The 19,280-nt window shown below is 36.2% G+C and overlaps 1 protein-coding gene across 3 annotated transcripts in view; it reads left to right on the forward strand.

Moving 5' to 3' along the window:
• Positions 1-19,280, forward strand: part of RFX7 (regulatory factor X7) — a 146,780-nt gene that overhangs the window by 92,193 nt on the left and 35,307 nt on the right. For all 3 annotated transcript variants that reach the window (XM_069596416.1, XM_069596417.1, XM_069596418.1), the window contains exons 4-5: positions 8,777-8,859; positions 11,330-11,452. In XM_069596416.1, the coding sequence (XP_069452517.1) occupies positions 8,777-8,859; positions 11,330-11,452 (206 nt within the window). The remainder of the gene's footprint in view (positions 1-8,776; positions 8,860-11,329; positions 11,453-19,280) is intronic.

Raw genomic sequence — 19,280 nt, forward strand, 5'->3', positions numbered from 1 at the left:
GATAAACTAGTGGATAAACTAGAATTTTCAATCTAGTTGAGGAGGAAGGTGTAAGTAGACACCAAAAAAAATTGCTTTGAACAATCAATAAATGTGAATTAATTGAGTTTAAAACCCTTAGTAATTGCTATGGCCCAAAGTAAACAGACAAACAGGCTCTTTTAGGATCATGTATGATCATGTAGGCAAAATTTATTAGAATTGAAATGGCAACCCACTCCAGTGTTCTTGCCTGGAGAATCCCAGGGCCGGCGGAGCCTGGTGGGCTGCCATCTATGGGGTCGCACAGAGTCAGACACAACTGAAGTGACTTAGCTTAGCTTTTTTTTTTTAAAGTAAAGTAGATGAAAGCATGAAGGCTATATAGTCTGAGCTGTATATTCTTAACATTTTTTTTACCCATGTCTCAATTTGATAAAAGTAAATAGCTTGGTGATTTACGATTCATTCAGGTATGACCTAAATCAAATCCCTTATGATTATACAGTGGAAGTGAGAAATAGATTTAAGGGACTAGATCTGATAGATAGAGTGCCTGATGAACTATGGAATGAGGTTTGTGACATTGTACAGGAGACACTGATCAAGACCATCCCCATGGAAAAGAAATGCAAAAAAGCAAAATGGCTGTCTGGGGAGGCCTTACAAATAGCTGTGAAAAGAAGAGAAGTGAAAAGCAAAGGAGAAAAGGAAAGATAGAAGCATCTGAATGCAGAGTTCCAGAGAATAGCAAGGAGAGATAAGAAAGCCTTCCTCAGCGATCAATGCAAAGAAATAGAGGAAAACAACAGAATGGGAAAGACTAGAGATCTCTTCAAGAAAATTAGAGATACCAAGAGAACATTTCATGCAAAGATGGGCTCAATAAAGGACAGAAATGGTATGGACCTAACAGAAGCAGAAGATATTAAGAAGAGGTGGCAAGAATACACAGAAGAACTGTACAAAAAAGATCTTCAAGACCAAGATAATCATGATGGTGTGATCACTCACCTAGAGCCAGACATCCTGGAATGTGAAGTCAAGTGGGCCTTAGAAAGCATCACTACAAACAAAGCTAGTGGAGGTGATGGAATTCTACTTGAGCTGTTTCAAATCCTGAAAGATGATGCTGTGAAAGTGCTGCACTCAATATGCCAGCAAATTTGGAAAACTCAGCAATGGCCACAGGACTGGAAAAGGTTAGTTTTCATTCCAGTCCCAAGGAAAGGCAATGCCAAAGAATGCTCAAACTACCGCACAATTGCACTCATCTCACATGCTAGTAAAGTAATGCTCAAAATTCTCCAAGCCAGGCTTCAGCAATACATGAACCGTGAACTCCCTGATGTTCAAGCTGGTTTTAGAAAAGGCAGAGGAACCAGAGATCAAATTGTCCACATCCACTGGATCATGGAAAAAGCAAGAGAGTTCCAGGAAAACATCTATTTCTGCTTTATTGACTATGCCAAAGCCTTTGACTATGTGGATCACAGTAAACTATGGAAAATTCTAAAAGAGATGGGACTACCAGACCAGCTGACCTGCCTCTTGAGAAACCTGTATGTAGGTCAGCAAGCAACAGTTAGAATTGGACATGGAACAACAGATTAGTTCCAAATAGGAAAAGGAGTACGTCAAGGCTGTATATTGTCACCCTGCTTATTTAACTTCTATGCAGAGTACATCATGAGACATGCTGGACTGGAAGAAGCACAAGCTGGAATCAAGATTGCTGGGAGAAATATCAATAACCTCAGATATGCAGATGACACCACCCTTATGGCAGAAAGTGAAGAGGAACTAAAAAGCCTCTTGATGAAAGTGAAAGTGGAGAGTGAAAAAGTTGGCTTAAAGCTCAACATTCAGAAAACGAAGATCATGGCATCTGGTCCCATCACTTCATGGGAAATAGATGGCAAACACTGGAAACAGTGTCAGACTTTATTTTTTTTAGGCTCCAAAATCACTGCAGATGGTGACTGCAGCCATGAAATTAAAAGACACTTACTCCTTGAAAGAAAAGTTATGACCAACCTAGATAGCATATTGAAAAGCAGAGATATTACTTTGCCAACAAAGGTCCGTCTAGTCAAAGCTATGGTTTTTCCTGTGGTCATGCATGGATGTGAGAGTTGGACTGTGAAGAAAGCTGAGCGCCAAAGAATTGATGCTTTTGAACTGTGGTATTGGAGAAGACTCTTGCAAGTCCCTGGGACTGCAAGGAGATCACTCACCAGTAGTTTGGCCACCTCATGTGAAGAGTTGACTCATTGGAAAAGACTCTGATGCTGGGAGGGATTGGGGGCAGGAGGAGAAGGGCACTACAGAGGATGAGATGGCTGGATGGCATCACTGACTCGATGGATGTGAGTCTGAGTGAACTCAGGGAGTTGGTGATGGACAGGGAAGCCTGGTGTGCTGCGATTCATGGGGTTCCAAAGAGTTGGACACGACTGAGCAACTGAACTGAACTGAAATAGCTTGGCTAGTATAATTTGAAATTTCAAAATAAGTTAAATACTGTTCTAAAAATGAATGAAAGCTTTTGTGATTAGAGAGGAGCCCATTTCCTCTCTCAACGTTTTATTTACATAGAGGAAAAGGTTTAACTTTCTGTATTAATCAGGAGGGGCCAGGCGATGCTGCCAAAACAAAGGAAGCCTGAAATATCAGTGGCCTAACCAGAAGAACTTGTTTTCATTCACATTATATGTATAGCACAAATCACTGGAGTCCCCTGCTCCACATAGTCCCTCAGGAACCCACATTGACAAACATTGCCATGTTGTAGCCTCACCACCGAAACACAGGACTCCCAAGGTGCCACAAAGGGGGTTAAAGGATATTCAGATCAGTTCAGTCACTCAGTCGTGTCTGCCTCTCTGTGACCCCATGGACTGCGTCATGCCAGGCTTCCCTGTCTATCACCAACTCCTGGAGTTTACTCAAACTCATGTCCATATTGTCAGTGATGCCATCCAACTATCTCATCGTCTGTCATCCCCTTCTCTTACCTTCAGTTTTTCCCAGCATCAGGGTCTTTGTTCCAGTGAGTCAGTTCTTCGCATCAGGTGCCCTCAGTATTGGAATCTGATTGTTTGCTCTGTGCTTTTCTTTCTTGGATGTGAAAGGGCAAAGCATTATCTAGGCCATTTGCAACATTAGGTCTGTAATATTCCTTTTGAAAGTTTTCATACTCAAAGTTTCTGAAAAAACACCTGTATAAAGATATGCTTATGTAAATGGGATGACTGACACACAAGGTCTGCTTACCTACTTGAGACTAAACAAGGAGATTTTGCCAAAAATTCTTCAGAGTAGTTTCCTAGAATGTCTTTGACATCTGAATCAAACTTCAGTTCCAAGATTACTTTTGGATAGCTTCTTGCAAAGATTGAACTATAAGAGAGAAGCCTCATAAGCTTTTGGGCAAGATTTTCAACTACAGTCATGGGAACTTATCACCTTAGTTCATTAAACAAACTAGATAGTACCTGAGGTTCCCCCCTAAACTTGAAGACACTTTTAATATCTTTGCTTTGAGAACTTCTCTCTTTATTGAGAACTTCACTTCTTCGACTCAAGAAAATGGAAGACTTTTAAGCCTAATAAATAGGGATGTTGATAATTGTCATTTGAAGTTTCAGGTCAGATATTCAGATATGTCTGCCACATATATCAAGCTCTATTAAAAATTGTAGTGTTTATTGTTGTTAAATATACATAACATAAAGTTTCCCATTCGTACTATTTAGCATATTCACAGTGTTATGTAAACATCACCTCTACCCAGTTCTGAAGCATTTTCATCACCCCAAGGAAACCCACTAAGCGATCAGTCCTCTTAGTGCCCTCCTGCCATTTCCTGGCAGCCACTAATCTTTCTCTCTCCATGGATTTGACTGTTCTGGATATTTCATAATAGTGAAAGCATTTGATAAATGGTTTTTTGTATCTGACTTCTCTCACCTAGCATAATGTTTTCAAAGGTTCATCCACGTTGTAGCATATGTTAATGCATTATTTCATTTTATGGCGAAATTTTAAAATTATAATTTTTAAAAATGTATGCAGTTTTTTTTTCCCTAATGCTCTAAAAATAAAACAGCTTTGTCGTTCATTTCATAAATCCATCAAGCATACTTCTTTTTGAAAATTAATGAATCTCCACATGGAACAAAACTTTACTCTTGATGTTTAAATCTTTATACAGTATATCAAATAATCTGGTGTTTAACATACTTGCCACATGATATTCTTGCCTTGATATAATCAAGCAAAGTTAAGGTCTTATACACCACAAATCATTGTTTTGGAGGCCAGTGATTAGCTGTAAGTGACAGGTGTATCCAAAACCAAAATTCCCATGGTAAACTCAGCTTCACTGGACTAGAATGCCATCGCTATACACTTAAGTCATTTTGTTCTCATTTGCTTCTTAGAATTTTGATGTCAGTTTTAGTAAACTCTCCAATTATTTTCTTCTGTGTGTTGAGTCCCACATAACAAAAGAGTAATTGACAGTAGTAATTTTTCACTGTTTGAAAGATAAATTAAAGGATGCGGCAGTGAGTTTGATCTTTTTCAAAACGATTCCATCTTTGAATCATCTCTTTGGCACTTTATCCTAATCTGGATTATCTTCTGAATTCCTTCTGGAATTTCTTCTCTCCTCTTTTCTCTAGTATATATAAAAGTTGAAAACTATAGAAACCAAGGTTTTTCCAACAGTATAAAGTGTTTTTTTATTCTTAGTCATCAAAAATGGTGGGTTTTTTGTTTGATATTTTAAGTGAGGTGTAACTGATGTAACTTTATATTAATTTCAGGTGTACAACATAATGATTTGGTATTTGTATATATAGGTATACCTTGTTTTATTGCATTTTATTACACTTTACAGATATTATTTTTTATAAATTGAAGGTTAGTGGTAAGTCTCCCTGCATTATCAGATGATGGTTAGCATCTTTTTAAGCAATAAAATACTTCTAATTAAAGTATGTGCCTACCCCCACAGGTAAAAGTATGTGCCTTGTTTTTTAAATACAATGCTGTTGCATACTTGATAGACTATATTTCAGGGTAAAGGTAACTTTTGGAGAAGGAAATGGCAATACATTTTCACATTTTCCAGTATTCTTGCCTGGAGAATTCCATGGACAGAGGAGCCAGGTGGGCTACAGTCTATGGGGTCACAAATAGTCAGACACAACTTAGCAACTCAGCACGAGCAAAGATAATTTTTATATGCACTAAGAAACCAAAAATTTATGTGACTCACTTTATTGTAGTATTTGTTTTATTGTGGTGGTCTAAGACTGAACCTGTAGTACCTCCGAGGTATGCTTGTATTATAAAATGATCACTGCAATAAATCTGGTTAACCTTTATCACCATACATAGCTACAAAATTTTTTTTTTATAATGAGAACTTTGGAGATCTATCCTGGCTGCTTTCAGATTATATTCACCATGCTATACATTATATCCCTGTGACTTACTCATTTTATAACTAGAAATTTGTACCTTATGACCCCCTTCTTCCACTCCCACTACCTACACTCCCTCCCCCCACCTCAGGCTGCTACCAATCATCACAGTATCTGTGGGCTCAGAGTTTTTGTCTGTTTTATTGTTGTTTTTAGATTCCCCATAAAAGGAAGATCATATGATATTTATCCTTCTCTGTCTGACTTGTTTTACTTAGCATAGTGCCCTCAAGGTCCATTCATGTTGCCACAAATGGCAAGATTTCACTCATTTTTATGGCTGAATAATATTCCGTTAAGAAAGAGAGTTTACCCAAGGGAAAAAAAAAAAGATGTTTTGTATTGCATTTTCTTAGACTTTGCCCATAATAATACTCATGGGTTTTTTGGCAACATAAACTATTTTTGATTTAATGTGAAAGACTCTGTTGGGTTTAAGTGGGTGATGTTAATAATATTCAACAAGAGGTATTTTAGGAACTCTGTTTAAGACAGATTAAAGTGGGGAAAGATAGATGCAGGCAAAACAGATAGATATTTTTCAGTAACTCAAGAATCATTATGGACCAAAGAACTAAACAGACATTTCTCCAAAGAAGACATACAGATGGCTAACAAACACATGAAAAGATGCTCAACATCACTCATTATCAGAGAAATGCAAATCAAAACCACAATGAGGTACCATTTCATGCCAGTCAGAATGGCTACTATCCAAAAGTCTACAACCAGTAAATGCTGGAGAAGGTGTGGAGAAAAGGGAACCCTCTTACACAGTTGGTGGGAATGCAAACTAGTACAGCCACTATGGAGAACAGTGTGGAGATTCCTTAAAAAACTGGAAATTGAACTGCCATATGACCCAGTAATCCCACTGCTGGGCATACACACCAAGGAAACCAGAATCGAAAGAGACACGTGTACCCCAGTGTTCATCGCAGCACTGTTTATAATAGTCAGGACATGGAAGCAACCTAGATGTCCATCAGCAGACGAATACATAAGAAAGCTGTGGTACATATACACAATGGAGCATTATTCAGCCATTAAAAAGAATATATTTGAATCAGTTCTAATGAGGTGGATGAAACTGGAGCCTATTATACAGAGTGAAGTAAGTCAGAATGAAAAACACCAATACAGTATACTAACGCATATATATGAAATTTAGAAAGACAGTAATGATAACCCTGTATGTAAGACAGCAAAAGAGACACAGATGTATAGAACAGTCTTTTGGACTCTGTGGGAGAGGGCGAGGGCGGGATGATATGGGAGAATGGCATTGAAACATGTATAATATCATATGTGAAATGAATTGCCAGTCCAGGTTTGATGCATGAGACAGGATGCTCAGGGCTGGTGTACTGGGTTGACCAGAGGGTTGGTATGGGGAGGGAGGAAGGAGTGGGGTTCAGGATGGGGAACACGTGTACACCCATGGCAGATTCATGTTGATGTATGGCAAAACCAGCACAATATTGTAAAGTAATTAGCCTTCAATTAAAATTAATAAATTTATATTAAAAATCAAAATAAAAAGAATCATTGTACGTTACTTCAGGGCAAGGACTATTGTGTTGTTCATCTATTTCCAGCCTTTATATAGTTTGTGATACACAAGTTAACACTTATCATTTATGTTACACAAAATAAAATTAGTGAATAAATAAATGAGTAAATGAGTTCTCCTTTATTGTTGAAAGAAAGACAGCTAAAGACTTAAACTAATGTAGTGGCTGGGAAAATAAAGAGACTGGAAGAACATGGGGGAAAGAGTTAAGAAGTCTAAATGGAAGATTCAAATGGAACACAACAAGAGGAACAAAACTAGGCAGACTCCGAAACTGAACACTGGGAAACTAGAGAAAAGAAGATGTTAAATAACAGTTTTGAAAGGAAATGCCTGTGTTTCTATAGGATTTTTGTTGTTGTTGTAGAGGGGAAAGTTATATAAGATATTGCTGGTCAGTCTATCAGATATTAGAACTAATTGGAAAATGCCCGATAGACAGTGGAATGAAAACAATGTAGATTTGAGAGTTGATTCCATGTAATTGATTAAATCATTCTGTGGATAGATTCTAAGATTAAACTTTTTTAATGAATTCTGGTGAAAATAATAAGGCTAAATTATATCAGTTTATGCTTTTTAAATAAATTGGGTCTGTGTTTAGTTGTACTTTATTATGTAAGGATTCTGTCACCAAAAATGCCAGTAATCTGTCTATATTTTCCATTACAGTGCAATTCAATTGTAATGAATTAGGTTGCCAAAATGTTATATATGTTTTTATTGCAGTAGGATTTATGGCAGATTTTAAACTATCATGTGGCAAACTCAGCTGGGAAGACAACTATACAGTCCTCTGAACAGTGGAAATTATTTTAAAGGTTACATTTATAGACTAAATGACAAAAGTTGCAGAACAGTAGTGACAGACAATCTTACAAATAGACTCTACGAGTAGCACCCACTGTTGCAAGTCAGAGAGGAATTACATCTGCCTTGTGTGAAAGTGACTATTGTTTGCACTTTGGTACAGTTGGCCCTGTGGGTCCAGAGGTTCTGTGCTTGCAGTTTCAACCAACCCAGGATCACATTTGATTCCTCGGTTATGGTGCTTAAGGAGGACCGACTGTATACCACAATTTTATGTAAAGGACTTGTGCATTTGTGTATTTTGGTATCCCCAGTTGGGGAGAAGGGAGTTCCTAGAACCAGTTACCCACAGATACTGAGGAATAACTGGATTTTTAAACCTCAGCTCCACCCACATTGACAGTAGCATCATTAGTCACATGTTCTAGATTTTTGAGAATTAGAAAAGAATCCTAGAAATTATCTCATTCATTTTACATTTTTCAGGAAAACCTGATAAGGCATGGAAGTCTTACAACCAGTTAAGTGGTTAGGCTATTAGTAAATAGTCTCTTGACTCCCAGTCTAGTAATTTTTCTTTAATATTGTACAACCCTCCTTCTTTAAATGAGGTTTAAAATGAGGAATTTTTGTCTCAGCCTTGATTTGATTTTCTTTATGCCTAGGATGTAAGAATTAATAAGAAAGTACCATTTTCTCTTACTAATCAGTATTTTATACACAATAAATTTGTCAAACAACATGACTGTATTATTTTACTGATGAGAAAAAAGCCTAGATTTTGTTTGCTTTGGCAAGTGACTCATTCCATCTGGTTTAAATTTAGATAGTATTTTTTTAGGAAGATGTTAGTAAATTTTGTTGAGAGAAAAACAATTTTTAAAATGATCTTTGTGTTTTAATCCTTTTTAACTAACAGCAAGAAGTTGAGAAGTTTACAGACCTAGAGAAACTCTACCTCTACCTTCAGCTGCCTTCTGGTCTCAGCAATGGAGAGAAAAGGTATATTTCTTCTTGTCTTTGCCTCAGTTACAGTGTTTATATGTGTGTTGTGATTGTTACTATTTGGCACTATTCCTAAAATCATCAGAAAATGACTGGCAAAACAGTAGATACTTTAGTCTTTGATCATATTTGGTTAAGTGTTTACCCATAGTTTTTGCTAATTTATTTGTGTACCTGGGTACATTTATGTACCTGACTCAGTCAGTTCAGTCACTCAGTCGTGTCTGACTCTTTGTGACCCCGTGAACCGCAGAACGCCAGGCCTCCCTGTCCATCACCAACTCCTGGAGTTTACCCAAATTCATGTCCATTGAGTCGGTGAGGCCATCTAACCATCTCATCCTCTGTCATCCCCTTCTCCTCCTGCCCTCAATCTTTCCCAGCATCAGGGTCTTTTCCAATGAGTCAGTTCTTCATATTAGGTGGCCAAAGTATTGGCATTTCAGCTTCAACATCAGTCATTCCAATGAACACCCAGGATTGATCTGCTTTAGGATGGACTGGTTGGATCTCCTTGCAGTCCAAGGAACTCTCAAGAATCTTCTCCAACACCACAGTTCAAAAGCATCAATTCTTCGGCACTCAGCTTTCATTATAGTCCAACTGTCACATCCATACATGACCACTGGAAAAACCATAGCCTTGACTAGACGGACTTTTGTTGACAAAGTAATGTCTCTGCTTTTGAATATGCTGTCTAGGTTGGTCATAACTTTCCTTCCAAGGAGCAAGCGTCTTTTAATTTCATGGCTGCAGTCACCATCTGCAGTGATTTTGGAGCCCAGAAACATAAAGTCAGCCACTGTTTCCCCATCTATTTCCCATGAAGTGATGGGACCAGATGCCATGATCGTTTTCTGAATGTTGAGCGTTAAGCCAACGTTTTCACTTTCATCAAGAGGCCTTTTAGTTCTTCTTCACTTTCTGCCATAAGGGTGGTGTCATCTGCATATCTGAGGTTATTGATATTTCTCCTGGCAATCTTGATTCCAGCTTGTGCTTCCTCCAGCCCAGTGTTTCTCATGATGTACTCTGCATAGAAGTTAAATAAGCAGGGTGACAATATACAGCCTTGACATACTCCTTTTCCTATTTGGAACCAGTCTGTTGTTCCATGTCCATTTCTAACCGTTGCTTTCTGACCTGCCTACAGGTTTCTCAAGAGGCAGGTCAGGTGGTCTGGTATTCCCATCTCTTTCAGAATTTTCCACAGTTTATTGAGTACCTGAGTAAATGCTATGAAATGCAATTGGCTTATGTTTTATAAATAGATCAATATATTTATGCAATGTGGAAGATTTTGAAAATTGAACTGAAAAATCAAAGAATAAACATAACTATTGTGAACTAAGTGCAAGAATTTATTTAGGTTGTCAGGTAAGCAGATCACAGAATTTTAAAAAGGGAGGAAAAAGTGAATTGTCTGTATGGCACATGAATTTATGATCAATGTGTGATGTTTTGAGTGCTTGGGTATTACTTTGTTTTCATTAGTAAAAACATGTAATAGCCTCATTTAGAAAATGTAGAGAAAAGTTGTTGATTCATACCTTCTACTCTGAGTTTCTCTACCCTTTTAAAATTTCTCAGAATTTATTTCATTTATGGACATTATGCTTAACTTTCTCTTACTTTAAAAGTATATGTATGAAAAGAAATGGAGTGAAAAATCTGCTGCTTTTACTTTTTCCCCTTGGACCAAATTTTGTAACTTTTAATATTTTTTTTTGTCCTAGAAATTGGTCAGTAATTTCTTTGGAAATACATAAATTATTATTGTTCTTGTAGCTGAAATGAATGTCAGAGTCAAATGAGGAGCTTACCTCACATTGTCTTGTTTGTCCATTTCATGAAATTAGTTTGTAAGTGACAATGCCAGGTAATAAAAATGTATAATGTTTAGTGAAGGCGTTGGTCTAGAGAGGAGGGCCAATTACAGGAAGGCCCATGGAGGGAGATTTGTCCTGTCAGGATTTCTTCAGTGTGAATCCCATTCCAAAGCATAGAATGCTTTAGTAAAATTTCAGGGTAGTTACTTGAGAATGCTAAGCAAATAGAAAATAAACAATGTTTTCGATAACTTTCATTTTGTAGTTCAATGATTCATAAGTTTAGGCAAATGAACAGGCAAGTAACTGAGCAGATGTCCCCTTAGAGGTAGTTGTGGGCTAAACAAATACCTTAAGTTTTCAGTACTCCATTGACTCTGCCACTTTAGAGACAGTGGTAGGGGACAGAACAGGGTCATAACTTCAGCTGAATGCTAGGTGTATAGAAAATGGCTCACAACCATAGGTGGACAGTTTGTGTTTGGAAAATTGGGCATAGACTCTAAGCCCAGAGTTTGGTTTTATCATTTATAGTGTGTTTACACACAGTCCTTTAGTGGAACATTTAGGCCTGGCTCAAGAATTATCAGTGAATTGCCGTCTAGTTTAGCTAAAATATGTTCTTGTTTTATGATTAGTGATCAGAATGCCATGTCATCTAGTCGGGCACAGCAGATGCATGCCTTCTCCTGGATTCGAAATACCCTAGAGGAGCATCCTGAGACTTCACTGCCCAAACAGGAAGTCTATGATGAGTACAAGTAAGTTGTATGTGTGTATGTCTGGCATGCAGTATATTAAAGAGCTTAAGTATGGCTGTGATGATTTGTTTTATCATTGGTGAATATCATGCTGGTATATGAGAGTTTAACTTGGACATCTGTAAGATTCCTTCCATGTCTAAGCTTCGCTCATTGTGTGTGTAATAAAGGACAGCATTACTGAGTGAAAGGATTTCTGTAAAATTTTTCTGGATGATAGGAGTGATATCTGAAGGCATAGAGACCTGAGAAAAAGTATATGGAATGTTATGAATTTTCTCAGACAAAGGAGTTCAGTGCCTTGTACATAGGAGACACTCAGACAGTTTTGATTGTACATGTGATTTATTTAAATGTGGTAAGCACAAGTATAGCGGCTAATAGGCCCTTCTGATTAGAGAAAATTAATAGATGCTAAATCTAGTCTTGTTTAACGTTTCATAATTGATTTGGAGTGTTCTGGCAGAGTAAATGAAACCAAAATTTTCTGGATATTGAAATATCAAAGCAAGGAGATTCTCTGTGTTGTCCTTACACAATTTGGAAGAAAAGTATCAAGTAAGTGCTGCTGTTAACCATTGTAAGATGATGCAAAAGAATGACACTGTTAAAGATCAGTGGTATCTAGAAAGAAAACTTTCTATCCTCATTCAAAATTCTGATTCATTCACCTTAAGAAATGTGCTAGAGTTGGAGAAAGTTTAAAGGGAAATGTCTGAAACAAATCAAGGGTACGAGGTTTAACTGAAGAGCTTTAGATGTTTCCTCTTTAGGAAAATGAAAGCTAAGAGTACTTGTGATCCAAATCTGTAAAGTTCATTCTCTCAATCTACAGCAATCTGCTGAATACCCACCTACATGCTGTCTCAAACTCTGTAAGAAGTTCTGAGGATACAACAAATAAGACACAGCTTCTGCCCTCAAGAATATGAATTTTATATACATATAATTTTTTAAAGAGACTTTTTCTAAAGACCTTTTGGACTAGTCATCTTCCAGTTTGGAGTACCTTAATGAGGTTTCCTGAATAGAAACCTAACATAGAGTGATAAGTCTTAAATTGAATCTGTTCTGAATACTCACTGAAAAACCTTTATTTTGAATTATTTCTGTTGATTCCAATGGCAGATATATTTGTGTGAAAACCAATCCGTTTAATAGTCATTAAAATCAAAATCCCTTTGAGAGAATAAATGAAGTTACAATCTGAGACCATATATTTTCTTTAACTGTATTTTTATGCTAAATTAAGATATTAATAGAACCAAAAGGTTTAAGGGACTTCCCACACACAAAGACAGTTGACTTACAGACTGTTACAAATTTTTATATTTGTTGAAACTTTTGAAGCCTGATAATCACATGTATTTATGAAAGTGATGACTAATGTGTTAGTTTTTCTAATTATGAAAGTAGTATGTATTCATCATGAAAGTTTTGACAGATAGTCATAAATGTATGAAAAAGAAAACTAGCACCAGTAATCTTACTACCTAAAAATAAACATTTTGGCTTATTACTTCTTTTTATTTTTTCTAACGCCTTCTTTTGTTATTATTGTTTAATCAAATTTTAACCTGACTGCTTACACAATTCTTAAATGAGGAAACAGTTTACAAATAATACTGCAGTGAATATTCTTGACTATAATTTTGTGTACATTATTAAAATTGGAATTGCTGGCTTATGAACCATTGTATATTAAGGATATTAACTATTAAAATGTAATTGTTTCAAGATTACTGTTTATTATTTAATTTTAATATTTTATAAGTAGTCTGATCTGTCTACATCTTTGCAGCTTATGAAATTTGCTCTTTTGCTTAGAAAGAACTTTCCAGTGCTCCTAGCTGCTGAATAATCCATGTGCATTTTCCCTTGATATTACTCATTTCATTTTTCACATATAACCCTTTAGTCCTTCTGGACCAAGTATATACATTTATTTTCATAAACAAATGCCTTAAGATAAAGAACTAATTTTATTTTTTTCTAAATGGTTAATTATCCCCATCTTATTTATTGATAATCAAAAAAAATTTTTTTCACAATACTAATCTAAGTGTACCTTTTATCTTACTAAAGCCCTTGGGACTCAGTTTTCTTCCTTTGTATTTTTCTATTCTTACTTCAACACCATAGTATTTTTAAGTATTTCAGTCAGTAAATGTTTAAAAAGCTAAAAATTAACAGTGGTAAGACCAGCCTTCCCTCATGATCCCTCTTTTTCAAAATTTTCCATGGTTTTATTTTCATACCAATCAAGTTTTTATGATGCTTGGAATCACTTTTCTGACTTATATTGGCTGTTTTATGAGAAATTGATACTGAAATTTACCAAAATGCTTTTTGGGCATCTGTTAAAATTATTCAGTCCTTCTTTTATGATCTATTAATATGATATATAATGATAGTACCTAATATAAACCCTTCTTTTATTCCTAGAATGAATGTCTTCTGCATGTCAGGATGTGTAATCTTTTAGCATACTGTTGATTTCTCTTTTCAAGTATATTTTGCAGGATCTTTGCATCTATATTCATAAGTGAATTTTCTTTTTTGTGCTATCTTTGTCAGGTTTTGATATCAGGGTTAGGCCAGCTTCGTAACTGAACTGGAACTCTTTCCCTAATTTTCTGTGCTCTGGAACAGTTTATATAGCATGGGACTTACTTGTTCTTGAAAGTTTTAAAGAACTCAGCTATAATACCATCTAGGCCTGGAGGCTTTGTTGGAGGTAATTCTTTGACAATTTTTTGTATTTTTTCCTGGTTAGATTTTTTTACTCCATTAATCTATCTTGATCATTGGTTTTTCCTGGAATTCATTCAGATTTTCAAATATATTGGCATGATATTAAATATACTATTCTCTTACAAACAGTATCTTATTTGTTATATCCTTTTTTATATTTCTAGTTTTATTCATTTGAATTTTCCTTTTTTTCAAATTATACTGGGCTATAGTTTACTTTTATTGGTTTTCTTTTAAAAAACAAAGATTGATATGTCAGTGTTTTTTTTTTTTGTCTTCTGTCTCATATTTAGGTGTCTTTATTTTTGTTATCCTGATTTTTTTCAGGTTTTTCCCTTACTAAAGATAAGAACATTTCCTACTTAAGATAAGAACATTTGTATCTATGAATTTGCCTCTTATATTTCTGGCTATATTCCTTAGGTATGGATCCGGTTGTTCCATTTACCATTACTTTCTAATAGTGTGCAATTATAGCTTTATCCTTTGTCCCAAAATACTTGGGAACTTTTTATGTGCTTGAGGGAGTTGGACTTTTTTTTCCGTTTTTGCACTGAATTTCTAGTTATATTACTGGGTTAGCCAAAAAGTTCATTTGGGTTTTTCCATAACATCTTACCCAATATATTGTAGTCAAAGAATGTGGCTCATTCAGTTTTTTTTTTATAATTGTTGAGGTTTACTTTCAGCCTAACACATTATCAATTTTTATAAATATTTCTGGACATTCTCTTTTTTTGCACTATGTAAACACTAAGTCTACTTTGCTGTAGTATTCAAATTCTGCAAAAAATCCTTGCTCTTTTGTCTATTTAATTAGTTGAGCACAAGTAGTATGTAAATGGCACCTCTCTCCAGTACTCTTGCCTGGGAAATCCCATGGGCGGAGGAGCCTGGTAGGCTGCAGTCCATGGGGTCGCGAAGAGTCGTAGTAAGTGACTTCACTTTCGCTTTCCACTTTCATGCATTGGAGAAGGAAATGGCAACCCACTCCAGTGTTCTTGCCTGGAGAATCCCAGGGACGGGGGAGCCTGGTGGGCTACTGTCTATGGGGTCGCACAGAGTCGGACATGACTGAAGTGACTTAGCAGCAGCAGTGTGTTAATCTCTTACAAAAGTAATGTTTCTCACAATTTCTTATACTATTTTTAATGGGTTTTTGCTTCTGTCTCTTCAAGACGGAAAACATTCATGATTATGTATCTTTTTTTTTTTTTAATTTTATTTTATTTTTTTTAAATTTTAAAATCTTTAATTCTTACATGCATTCCCAAACATGAACCCCCCTCCCACCTCCCTCCCCATAACATCTTTCTGGGTCATCCCCATGCACCAGCCCCAAGCATGCTGCATCCTGCGTCAGACATAGACTGGCGATTCAATTCACATGATAGTATACATGTTAGAATGTCATTCTCCCAAATCATCCCACCCTCTCCCTCTCCCTCTGAGTCCAAAAGTCCGTTATACACATCTGTGTCTCTTTCCCTGTCTTGCATACAGGGTCGTCATTGCCATCTTCCTAAATTCCATATATATGTGTTAGTATACTGTATTGGTGTTTGTCTTTCTGGCTTACTTCACTCTGTATAATCGGCTCCAGTTTCATCCATCTCATCAGAACTGATTCAAATGAATTCTTTTTAACGGCTGAGTAATACTCCATTGTGTATATGTACCACAGCTTTCTTATCCATTCATCTGCTGATGGACATCTAGGTTGTTTCCATGTCCTGGCTATTATAAACAGTGCTGCGATGAACATTGGGGTACATGTGTCTCTTTCAATTCTGGTTTCCTCGGTGTGTATGCCCAGCAGTGGGATTGCTGGGTCATAAGGTAGTTCTATTTGCAATTTTTTAAGGAATCTCCACACTGTTCTCCATAGTGGCTGTACTAGTTTGCATTCCCACCAACAGTGTAGTGAGGAGATAATAGTTGAAAACTTCCCTAAAATGGGGAAGGATTATGTATCTTTGTGATAGTTAAAACCTTTTCTCAACCAAAAAAAAGATCCTTTGTCATATTAAATGTATGTTTGTGTTAAATTCTCTGATACCAGTATTTGTAACCCATCCTGGATATTGGTCTAATATAAGAGTATATTTGTCCATCCTTTTAGTTTCACCATTTATATCATTTTGTTTTAGGTAGTTCACATTATTACATTTCTAAAAGTTGTAATCTAACATTGTCTCTGGTCTTAAAATCTGACTGATAGAAGAAGCTGGTGAATGAACCAGTCCCAGAACACTGGTGTTTGCACACAACTAACAACAGGGATGGCAGCAACCACAGCTCCTGCTGCTTTTTCCTCCTGCATGATAGAGAAACACAAGGATTAATCTTAAGTACATTTCTTACAAAATAATATGCAGCCTGTTTTAGCATTTTTGAAAATCTGTTTGCTTTCATTCTGAGTAGAATCACAAATGTTCAGATCTATAAACTTGACAACTTTGGCTACAGTGTTTCCTAGGATACAAATGTCCAAATCCTTTTTTTAAAAAAAATATATTTAATATTTTAAGGAACATGATTGTTTTGCTTTTCAGTTTGTATATAGTCATTAATGTTGTGATTCTTTTGTACTTATGCATGTAAGTTTGTAATTTCTACTGTATTAATCAGTGTAATTTAAATTTTGAGGACAACCTTGAAGTTAGAAGTCGATTCTAGTAACATATTTAAGAGCTTTAAATAGTGAACATGTCATGAGTTAAATGGCATATAAGTGTTCTCCATCTGCTTAAAATCTAACTCAGACCTAAACATGTGGGCAGAATTTATAAATTTCTTGAATATATATTGTTTAATGTTAGATCATCAGTATAAAGTAAATCAAAGCAGATATTATTCCTGCTTTATAAGTGAGGTCCTTATGATTCAGAAGTAATTGTTCTGGACAAATCTGAAACCAGGATTTCTGACCTCAAAGCTGAACTCTTTTTACATTAATCCCTATTAACTCTAGAAACTTGTCCCAAATGCTGTTCTGTTTAAAATTAAAAATTTTGGAGTAACATTTTCCAAGCCTTAATTGTATTTTAAATATATTTAACTATTTAGAAATAGTAAACTAAAACATAAAAGTGATCAGTTTCAGCATTATTAAATTATGTTCTTATTTGACAGCTGAATATATATTAAATATACCTAAGACATAAACTGGCAAAAGATTTTACCATTTAAATTTACATTAACAGTTGTAATGTCTGAGTTGTTAACCTAAATATGTTGTCTAGCCTTTAAGTTACAACTTTTCAGGTGCAGTTTTTTTTCACGCTTCCTTGGTGTGGCCTGTTTCACAGAGGAAGCCTTATCCTGGTTTCCTCTTTTCCCTGTTTCCAGTGACTTGATTCTCAAGGGTTGATAATCTGTCTTTCCTCACCTTCTCTATGTTTCACAGCACTAGTCCTTTTACAGAGTGCTCATTTTTCCTTTCTCAACTTTTTACAGTAATAAGAGAAAGCAGTAATAGTACAGTGGCAGAATAAAGCTAGAATTATAAATACTGTATCAGGAAAGGAATTAGTTCTGTTATTTGACACATTTGTAGAGAAGACTGACTGGTCTGAAATTATGCCAACTGTACTAACACATGTTATAGTCATAACAAACAAAGTCTCCTAATTTAAAATCAGTCCTTTCCAGTAACCACCCCCTGCCCCTGCCCATGGAAACTGCATGTCTATGAACCCAGCTGCTCCATATCTTGAATCTTTTAGTTATCAATTCATCACTGCTCTTACTACCTTAACTTTTTTATCTGCTTCCAACATACATTGCAGTTGTTAGGCACTGTTTACTTTTCTTTTAGCTAACACTATTAAGACTTCAACTTTACTACTCCTAAGGACAAATTAAAATAAAGTTTTTAAAAATAAATTAATATGAGTGTATTAATTCACCAAGCATTATATACACACAGTCCCTACTCTCAAATAAGAGAAACAGACCAGTAAAGAAATGGGTACAAAGAAAGTTACTAGTTCATCTTGGCGAATTGAAATTAGATATCACAGAAGAGGTTACTTGTATAATAACTGAGACGTTTACCAAGTGGACTAGGGATTCGGAAAGGGCATTCTAGGTGGAAGGTGCAGTACTTAATGCATGGAGGCTTATGATCAGAGTTCAGGAGAAGATATCAGAGACCAGGCTGAAAAAGTTAGACTACTTCCACATGTAGGTCATGCAGGGTCACTGAAAACTTAAGCAGTAAAAACAACATTAGCAGGAAGTGAGAAACTGTAAAGTTAAGGAGAGAATTGGTATTTAGGAGTTAGGAATAAGAGCCCTCCAAAAATAAGGTACAATTTAAAAGAGAAACAAGAAACCATGTTGTGTGATAATGTAAGAAAAGAGATTATTTTGAGAATGGAATTCACTCCAGTCTCCTGTGCCTCCGGCAGCTCAAATAAGAAGGAGACAAGAAAAGTCAGTTAATAGGCCCGTAGACTCTCTTGCCAGAGCAATTTCCGTATGTAGGGAATGAAGCCTGATTTCAGTGTCATGAAAGGTAAACAGATGGTAAGTAAAGAACTTGAGTAAAGACTTGTTTTCAAAGGGTTAGAGAAAGAAAAAGTAGTTGTAACTAGAAGCCTAAGGTAGTGAGAGCAGTTTTTTTTTTAAGTCTCATCCATTAAGTATCAAGTTAATTTGCATATAGCAATATCCAGTGAACAGTAGTTTCAACAAGAAGAAGGAAGTCAATTTTTCTTTCCCCAGCTCTGTGATATCAGTAGGGATCCAGGCTTCTAAGTCCCCACTCCACCACCCATAATCTTTAGTCTGGTTTTACTTGTATTATATGTTGTGCTTAGTCACTCAGTCTTTGCGACCTCATGGATGGTAGCCTGCTAGGCTCCTGTGTCCATAGGGATTCTCCAGGCAAGAATACTGGAGTAGGTTGCCATGCCCTCCTCCAGGGCATCTTCCCAACCAAGGGATCGAACCCAGGTCTCCCACATTGCAGGTGGATTCTTTACCATCTGAGTCACCAGGGAAGCCCAAGAATACTGGAGTGGGTAGTCTCTCCATCCTCCAGAGGGTCTTCCAAACCCAGGAATTG

This window comes from Ovis canadensis, chromosome 7 (genome assembly GCF_042477335.2).
Source record: "Ovis canadensis isolate MfBH-ARS-UI-01 breed Bighorn chromosome 7, ARS-UI_OviCan_v2, whole genome shotgun sequence".
In the NCBI taxonomy this organism is placed as follows: Eukaryota; Metazoa; Chordata; class Mammalia; order Artiodactyla; family Bovidae; genus Ovis; species Ovis canadensis.